The sequence below is a fragment of the Octopus sinensis genome, linkage group LG21, assembly GCF_006345805.1.
Source record: "Octopus sinensis linkage group LG21, ASM634580v1, whole genome shotgun sequence".
NCBI classification, from domain to species: domain Eukaryota; kingdom Metazoa; phylum Mollusca; class Cephalopoda; order Octopoda; family Octopodidae; genus Octopus; species Octopus sinensis.
In genome coordinates this window covers 9,777,245-9,786,852 of record NC_043017.1, presented here as the reverse complement: position 1 = coordinate 9,786,852, position 9,608 = coordinate 9,777,245, and the positions used below count along the sequence as shown (strand labels likewise).

General features: G+C 40.4%; 1 protein-coding gene across 6 annotated transcripts in view; it reads right to left on the bottom strand.

Annotated features, from left to right (window-relative positions):
• LOC115223029 (multivesicular body subunit 12B) overlaps positions 1-9,608 on the bottom strand; it is a 143,689-nt gene continuing 134,081 nt past the window's right edge. For all 6 annotated transcript variants that reach the window (XM_036512051.1, XM_029793457.2, XM_029793458.2 and 3 more), the window contains 6 exons: positions 8,933-9,065; positions 5,590-5,721; positions 3,860-3,984; positions 3,021-3,082; positions 1,911-1,961; positions 1-1,011 (listed from right to left, as the gene is read on the bottom strand). In XM_036512051.1, coding sequence (XP_036367944.1) covers positions 949-1,011; positions 1,911-1,961; positions 3,021-3,082; positions 3,860-3,984; positions 5,590-5,721; positions 8,933-9,065 — 566 coding nt within the window. In that variant the 3' untranslated portion in view covers positions 1-948. The remainder of the gene's footprint in view (positions 1,012-1,910; positions 1,962-3,020; positions 3,083-3,859; positions 3,985-5,589; positions 5,722-8,932; positions 9,066-9,608) is intronic.

Sequence of the window (9,608 nt, the reverse complement as noted above, 5' to 3'; positions counted from 1 at the left end):
GCATCTTTTTTTTTTGAATGACACGAGCAAGCTCAGATTATCCAAAGAAACAGATAATATCCTATCAATTCCTGATGATTTGAAGAATTTGAGCCAAGGTGCCTGTGCCAGCCAACCTCTCTCTGTTTGCTTTCGGGTTTAAATTTTGGGAGCTTTAGCTGTTACACTGAACAAAGAAGAGAAACGACAGAGAAGTGTCTTTATTACCTGAAATGGTCCCTTTTTTTCAAAGACAATACACTGTTGAGTGAGACCAAACCAAAATCGTTCCAGATGTGATCATCCACATTCATTTTGTTTTTGATTATTTTCTCAGATATATTTTCCTGAACGACATGGTCTAACGTGTCCTTTTTCCTATCAAGTTGGCAGGGTGTGATCTGAGGGCTATTTGACTGTTATTTCTTCCTCAATGGTTGTAGTAAATTAGAATGGTGTCTCCCTAACCAAGAAGATACTCTAAGACACTCTACAATACTGGAGTCGATGCACTGATACACTGGGGTGGATATACTGATGTCCTGGGGTAGACACCCTGTTGGACTAGGGTAGACATTGTTGTCCTGGGGTGGAGACACGGGTAAAATTAAATAACAAAAATAAATTATGACCTAAAGAACCTGTAGTAGTAATAGTAATAGTAGTAGAGTATGGTAGTTCTTTGTACAGGTTGTAGTAATGGTGGTGGTAGTATTGAAGTGGTGTAGTAGTAGTAGTACTAATAGTGTGTAGTAGTAGTAGTAGTTGTACTAAAGTATGACTGAGAGGCTATAGGAACAGTACTGTTTCAGGTACAGCTGCAGCAATATGTAGCATGTAGCAGCTGTAGTTAGTAGTAATATTAGTGATGGTGGTGGTAGTAGTAGTACTAGCAAGCAATGGTTGCTGTTGTAGTTGTTGTCATCGTAGAAGAAGTAGCAGTAGCGGTAGTTGCTAGGGTGGAGGTTGTTAACTGACGTTTGAAGAATATGCCGACAAGATGGATTTCTCCAACCAAAATGAGTATTCATACTGAAAAAGAAAACAGAGATATTGTATTATTATTATTACTATTATTATTATTATTATTATTATTATTATTATCATTAAGCTCATCATCATCATCATCAAGATAATAAGTAAACTGGCAGAATCGTTAGCATTTAAGCTCAGAATGTTCGTTAGCATGCTGGACAAAATGCTTAGTGACATTTCGCCAATCGCTACGTTCTGAGTTCAAATTCCACCGAGGTTGACTTTGCCTTTCATCCTTTCGGGGGTCGATAAATTAAGTAGCAGTTGCATACTGGGGGTCGATGTAATCAACTCATTTCCTCCCCCCAAAATGTGAAACTATTAAAGGTAGCGAGCTGGCAGAATTGTTATCATGCTGAACAAGGTGCTCAGTGGTATTTCGTCAGTCGCTACGTTCCGAGTTCAAATTCCGCCAAGGTCGACTTTGCCCTTCATCCTTTCGGAGTCGATATAATCAATTAACCCCCAACTCCCACAACATTTAAGGCCTTGTGCCTAGAGTAGAAAGGATTATTATTATTATTATTATCATAAAGGTGGCAAGTTGGTAGAATCATTAGCATGTTAGATCAAATGTTTAGCTGCATTTCTTTTGGCAGTTTATGTCCCGAGTTCAAATGCTACCAGAACTCACTTTAACTTTCATCCTTTCAAGGTCCATAAAATAAAGTACTAGTTGAGTACTGGGTTGATGTAATCAACTTATTGCTTTGTAGGCCTTATGCAAAAATTTGAAACTATTACCATTATTATGGGGAAGACAATAGAAAAGGAAAAACTGAATAAAACAGAAAACAAGGAGATAAAGAAGAGAAAGAATTTAAAAGAGAGAAGGAGGACATAACAGATGACGATAATGATGAGGGACTTTGTAGGAATTCCTGCAAGACACTTACCTGTTGATCTAAATCTTTCATTGTTTTACAAACAAATTTTGGAATTACAACCTGCAACGAAAGAAATTTTAAAGAAAAATAATAAAAAAACATTAATCATCTGTGCTTCAATTAAAAAAATATACAATTTTACTAATTAAAATCATCAATTATACATGCATGCACCCACAAATTACAAATCAAATTCTGTTATATTTTAAACAACCTTCTCTTCTATTTTTTTTAAACCCTTTTTTTTTTTACTATTTTTCTGTTAAAACACATTTCCCTTGTTTCAATTAATTATGAAAATAATGAAGAATTTGGCAAAATAACTGTCATTAATTAATCTGGTGTTTGGAACATAAATTAGCATCAAATTTTGATAGCGGGGTACAAAGAGCACCATCCGAGCGTGATCGTTGCCAGAGCGGCTAACTGGCTTCCGTGCTGGTGGCACGTAAAAGGCACCATTCGAATGGGATCGTTACCGGCTTTGCCTTACTGGCTCCTGTGCCGGTGGCATGTGTAAAAAGATTCGAGTGAGATCGTTGCCAGTACTGCCTAACTGGCCCTGTGCCGGTAGCACGTAAAAGCACCCACTACACTCTCGGAGTGGTTGGTGTTACGAAGGGCATCCAGTTGTAGAAACTCTGCCAGATCAAGACTGGAGCCTGGTGCAGCCATCTGGTTCGCCAGCCCTCAGTCAAATCATCCAACCCATGCTAGCATGGAAAGCGGACGTTAAACGATGATGATTTCTGTTGAAATACATTGCTTTGTTTCATTTAATTTTGAAAATAACGGAGTTTAATAAAATCACATCGTCATTACTAATTTGGCACTCCGTGAGTATAGTGGGTGCTTTTTACGTGCCACCTGCACAGGTGCCAGACGAGGCTGGCAACAGCCACGATCGGATGGTGCTTTTTACGTGCCACCTGCACAGGTGCCAGACGAGGCTGGCAACGGCCACAATGGTGCAAACACATTTGGCAACATACTCTGTTTTACACAAAAATGACAGGAGGGATGGTCAGTGTTAGAAGGTATTTGATCACAGGTTGGTGTGCTTGATTGGGGTTGGAGGCTAAAAAAAAACAAACAAAAGAGAAAAGAACATCAACTTACGTTCTGTAGGCGGCTGGCTTTCTCTAATTTTGGATTCAATTGCCAAGGAATATCAGTCAACGCTAAAAGAGAAAAAAACAACAACATAAGGACAGTTTCACAGAAGGGGATGGGGAAAAAAAAAAGAAAAGAAAAAATTAAACGAAAACAACAAAAAAAAAAAAGCTATTATTGTTATTCTTTTACTTGTTTCAGTCATTTGACTGTGGCCATGCTGGAGCACCGCCTTACTTGAGCAAATTGACCCCAGAGCTTTGTAAGCCTAGTACTTATTCTATCGGTCTCTTTTGCTGAACCGCTAAATTATGGGGACATAAACACACCAGCATAAGTTGTCAAGCGATGATGGGGGGACACACACAAACATACACCAACACACATACGATGGGCTTCTTCCAGTTTCCGTCTACCAAATCCACTCACAAGGCTTTGGTCGGCCCGAGGCTATAGTAGAAGACACTTTCCCAAGGTGCCATGCAGTGGGACTGAACCCATGACCATGTAGTTGGTAAGCAAGCTACTTACCACACAGCCACTCCTGCGTCTATATATATATATATATAAAAAAGAAAAAAAAAAAAGAGATCAAAGGTCCTTCCCATACCAGAGGCTCATAAGGCTAGTTTCTTGGATTCTGTGGTATATTCTTCCCCTGGACAGGATGCCAGTCTGTCGCAGGATTACTCTTTTTTACCAGCTGAACGGACTGGAGCAATGTGAAATGAAGCGTCTTGCTCAAGAACATAATGCTTTGCTCAATTTAGGAATCAAAACCACAATCATGAGCGCAACAACCGAACCACACACACACACAAATAGGGGTTTCTTGCTGTACTTACGTGATTTTGTATTAGTAACTAGTCTTGAAATATTGTCTTCAGAAGAACTATATGAAGATAAATTGGGGTTGCTTGCTGCCATTGTTGGGTTCATCACATAAGGCAAAGCATTTTCTACTGGTGTTCTGAGGAAAAAAAAAAGAAGACAACAACAATAAGAACAACAATTTATAGAATTGGTGCAACAACAACAACAGCATCAAAGTATCACTAGAATCTCTCTATATATATATTTCTTTACTACCCACAAGGGGCTAAACACAGAGGGGACAAACAAGGACAGACAAATGGATTAAGTCAATTACATCGACCCCAGTGCGTAACTGGTACTTAATTTATCGACCCCGAAAGGATGAAAGGCAAAGTCGACCTTGGCGGAATTTGAACCCAGAACGTAACGGCAGACGAAATACGGCTACACATTTCGCCCAGCGTGCTAACTGCAAAATGTCCGTGTGTGTGTGTCTTTTATACAAATCCACAATTTTTCAGTTAGAGGGCTCGTACGTTCTATGGTCATTCAAAACCGTCCAAGGGTGGTTGTGCACATCTTTACATTTCCCCAGTCACCCCGCAAAGCCATTAAAAAATCAAAAGAAGTTACTTTTTTGGGGAATTTTCTATCCAAAACCCCATCAAAATGCCCGAAACTTGATATGCCAATTGAATGCCAGCTAGCTGTATGTGATTGGTCGGAGATTTGGACAGTACTCGCGTGTATGTGCGCACGCATGCAGTTGTATATGCATGCACTAGCACTATGACCAGGCGTTGCCGGGTCATAGTGCTAGTGACCAATATTTTCTGAGGAGATTTTGGAAGATGGAAACCAAGTGAAAACTCGTTATCCTCTGCTTCATCATCTTTCCATGTTTGTCCTCGCTGCTGGCATGGGCTGGATGGTTTGACAGGACCCAACAGGTTGGAGGACTGCTTTGGCAGGGTTTCTATACTGGGTGCTTTCTTTCCCATGGTACCAGCATTACTGAGGCCACCATGTAGCTTGCAACATGGTGACGTAATTAGCCCATCATTTGAGCTTGTGTCCACTAAGTTCACCGTCATCAATGCACCGCAGAGAAAGTCCACAGTTTTCTGTTAACAAAATAGTTTTTAACATTCATGTATACCTATTTCTTTACTACCCACAAGGGGCTAAACACAGAGAGGACAACCAAGGACAGACAAACGGATTAAGTCGATTATATCGACCCCAGTGCGTAACTGGTATTTATTTAATCGACCCCGAAAAGATGAAAGGCAAAATCGACCTCGGCGGAATTTGAACTCAGAACGTAACGGCAGACAAAATACAGTTACGCATTTCGCCCGGCGTGCTAACGTTTCTGCCAGCTCGCCGCCTTGTATACCATTTATCAATGTATATTGGTGAAAGACAAAAGTTGAAACTTAAATTAAGCTCCTTGAACTGTTTGTTCTGGACTGGGTCACAGACACTCCATTAGCAGTCTAGCTGTCATAAATGCGGTGAACCAGTGATTAACTTGTTGGTTACGGGTAACCAACAACATTATTGTTCACATACTGTAATACAAAATAAACAAAGTGAAGCTGTAGTTGGTTGAATCAATCCCAGCACATGACTGGTACCTGCTTACGTTGGTGATTGCGGTGATGGTGGGGGTGGTAGAAGTGGTGGTGGTGGTGGTGGTGGTTATAGGGTGCATTTGAGCAAGAAATTAAGTCAGAAACGAGGAGAGATGACGTACAAGCATAATCTTGACTGTGAGGTGGTTGCGGTCAGTACGTGATGGGAAGAGATTTCATTTGACCGAGAATAATTCATGTTTGTTTTGGCCAGGCTGACCATCTTGAAACACAGCAGCATGTTGTTAATATCTCTGGAAAATGAGAAAAGAGAGAGAAATTAAAAACAACAACAATAGAGGGAGCCACTACCCTGCTGAAAATAGCAAACAAATCACCCTCAAATAACATACAATAACCCACCCCCACAAAATGTATTGAATGATATAATCATAAATATGCTTACAAATAAAAGATGGTCATGGTTGGAATGTCTTAGATCATAGGCATGCTCAGTTAGGATTGACAACTTTTATTAAGAATAATATGCACAGGCATGGCTATGCGGCTAAAAACTTTGTGGAGGTCATTCGGCAAAAGATGAATGTTCAGACGATGTCTTTGATGGGAGAGTCCATCGTGTCATAGGATTTGTTTTAAAGTGACCAAATGTAGGAGCTGGACATTAGCTCACTCTCTCCATCCAATCGACATTGTCTGAACAGGTGCACAGTGTGCCGCACATCAGGGGTCAAAGTGATTGCAGAGCAACATGAAATGGAGGGTCTTGCTTAAGAACACAATGCACTGATGGTGGAAGCACTCCGTCGGTTACGACGACGAGGGTTCCGGTTGATCCGACCAATGGAACAGCCTGCTCGTGAAATTAACGTGTAAGTGGCTGAGCACCCCACAGACACGTGTACCCTTAACGTAGTTCTCGGGGATATTCAGCGTGACACAGAGAGTGACAAGGCCGGCCCTTTGAAGTACAGGTACAACAGAAACAGGAAGAAAGAGTGAGAGAAAGTTGTGGTGAAAGAGTACAGCAGGGATCACCACCATCCCTGCCGGAGCCTCGTGGAGCTTTAGGTGTTTTCGCTGAATAAACACTCACAACGCCCGGTCTGGGAATCGAAACTGCGATCCTACGACCGCGAGTCCGCTGCCCTAACCACTGGGCCATTGCGCCTCCACTACACAATGCACTACCCAGTCTAGGAATTGAAACCACAATCGCTTAATCCTGAGTGCAATGCCCTAACCATTGAGCCATGCACCCTCACAGGCATCAATGATATGTGTATGTATACACACACACACACACACACAAACCTTCCCGTTATATATCACGCACTCACATGGTCTCACTTTTATCCTATATTCTACCACTACCAACTCTTACCTCTCCATTGGCTCTCCTTGTTTCTTTTCTGTGTATCTTTCTGTCAAAGAGCTTAGGCTCGAAACGTAAAAGACTTGTTCTATTTCTATTCCTGAGTGCCATACTAATACATTTGTTTGTTTGTACTCCACCTCCCTTCGTCTTTTGTTTATTTTCGTAAACCTTCCCGTTATATACGATTAATATATACTCAATAGATTAATTAATAAATAAATAAAACAAAGTTGTGATGTGCATGGTTTTTCACAATGCCATTTAGTAATAAACTATAAAAGAGTCTCAATGGGGAACAGAAATGTTATTAAAACAATAACAGTTAAGAATTGAGACAAAATGAAAAATTTACTGAATGTTGTCAAAAAAAGTTTCTCAACACAAATTATTTCCCTTAGATTATTATTAAAGTCTGAATGAATGAAATGTGTGTGTGTGTGTGTGTGTGTGTGCAAGCGCAGAGGATGGGAGAGAGAAAAAGTTGAAGACACTTGAGAACATGAATAGGCAACCCGTGGCATTAAGCTGTATGTGGGCCCATGATATATATATATCATCATCATCGTTTAACGTTCGCTTTCCATGCTAGCATGGGTTGGACGATTTTGACTGAGGGCTGGCAAACCAGATGGCTGCACCAGGCTCCAATCTTGATCTGGCAGAGTTTCTATAGCTGGATACCCTTCCTAACGTCAACCACTCCGAGAGTGTAGTGGGTATTTTTTACGTGCCACCATATATTCTTTTTCATGGTAGAAATAACGTCATAAACATATCAGGTGTAGGCGTGGCTGTGTGGTAAAAAAATTTGCCTTCCAATTCCATGGTTCCAGGCTCAGTTCCACTCCATGGCAACTTTTGGGCAAGTTTCTGTTACTAGAATCTTAGACCAACCAAGATCTTGGATTTGGTGGACAGAAACTGAAAGAAGCCCATTGAGTGTGTTTGTGCGTGTGTGTGTGTGTATATGTATGTGTCTATATCTATCTATCTCTATATTATATATATATATATATATATACATATATATATATCAGTGGTTTTCAACCAGGGTTCCGCAAGAAGTTACAAAAATTCTAAAATCAACAGTAATTTTTAATTCTCCTGTGTAGATATGTGTGCATAAAACAATTAAATTATTGCACAGGGGTTCCTCGAGCCAGTAGAATGTTTCCTTGGGGTTCCGCTCCAGCAAAAAGGTTGAAAAGCCCTGATATATATATATGTCTCAGGGTCACAAGTGTTTCATCCCTTAGCCTGTATGCTTCATCTGAATGGGGCAGCAAGAACTGAGCTAGTCTTCACCTCTGGAAGGGTTCCACTTGCAGCCCCCTATAAACCACAACCATCTTCAGTACATTTCAGCTGCTCTTCTTATTTCCTTGATGGCTTTCTTCAGTTGGTTTGGTTCCGGACCTTTCTTCTGCAGGAAATAGTGTGCTGATCGAGAGAAAGCTGCAGCAACCAACTTCAATATATTGGCTGAGTGGTAAGAAGTTTGCCTCCCAACCACATGGCTCCAGGTTCAATCTGACTGCATGGCACCTTGGGAAGTGTCTTCTAGTATAGAGTTGGGCTGACCAAATCCTTGTCAGTGGATTTCGTAGATGGAAACTGAAAGAAACCTGTCGCATATATATACATATATATATATATATGTCTGTCTTTGTGTTTGTGTTAGTTCCCTCATCAGCGCTTGACAATTGGTGTTGGTGTGTTTACATCCCTTAACTTAGCAGTTCGGCAAAAGAGTCCGACAGAATAAGTACCAGGCTTAAAAATAAGTACTGGGGTCAATTCATTCAACTAAAAACTCAAGGCTTTGCCCCAGCATGGCCGCAGTCTAATGACTGAAACAAGTAAAAGATAAAGATATATATATATATATATATGTGTGTGTGTGTGTGTGTGTGTGTGTATGTGTGTGTGCATGTGTGCACAAGCACCTACATATATGTGTCTGTGTGTGTGTATATATAAGTTTGTATATATTGATGTATCAGCTCTGAAAACAACAATGGAAACAAAATGTATTGGGACAAAAAAAATAAACAATAATAATAATAATAATAAAAGAAGAGGAAGAAGCAGACATGTAAAAAGACTATTTAAAAGAAGTTACTGACCCGATAACGGTGTAACCAGAGGGAGGTCTGCGCATGGATTTACTTAAAAGGATCAGTTTGGATATAGCGGCATTAGTCAGACGATAGCTCATCCACCGAAAACAGAGGCTTTTTTTCTTCAGAGATTTCTCATCTAGAAATACCAATAAAAGAATTTTCAGGTTAAAACAAAAAATGTGGATTAAAATAAAAAGTAAATGAATTTTTAGAATATCAATGTCTTTAGTCTAATGTCCACCATTCTGTGCCTGCATGGGTCAGACAGGGTTTTATTGAAGCAGATTTTCTACGGCTGGATGCCTTTCCTGTTGCCAACCTTCACCCGTATCCAAGGGGTGGAGGAATTTCTGCATGATCAAACATCTTTTTCAGGGAGGATTGGAAAGATACAAGATTGCTTGCATGATGGAGCTGCTTGTTGACCACTACTGCATCATGTGAAGACATGGAGACACACACACACATATACACGTACAAACACGCACACATATACACACACACACACACACACACACAAACACACACACATGTATACACACAAACCACTGTGCCTATCGTTCACTGACTTGGAGAAGACTTTTCATAAATTACAACATTAAGTAATGTGATGGTTGCTAAGAAAACCCAAGGGGTGGAGGAATTTTTTTTGATATCTTTTAGTCAGGAGGGAAGGCAG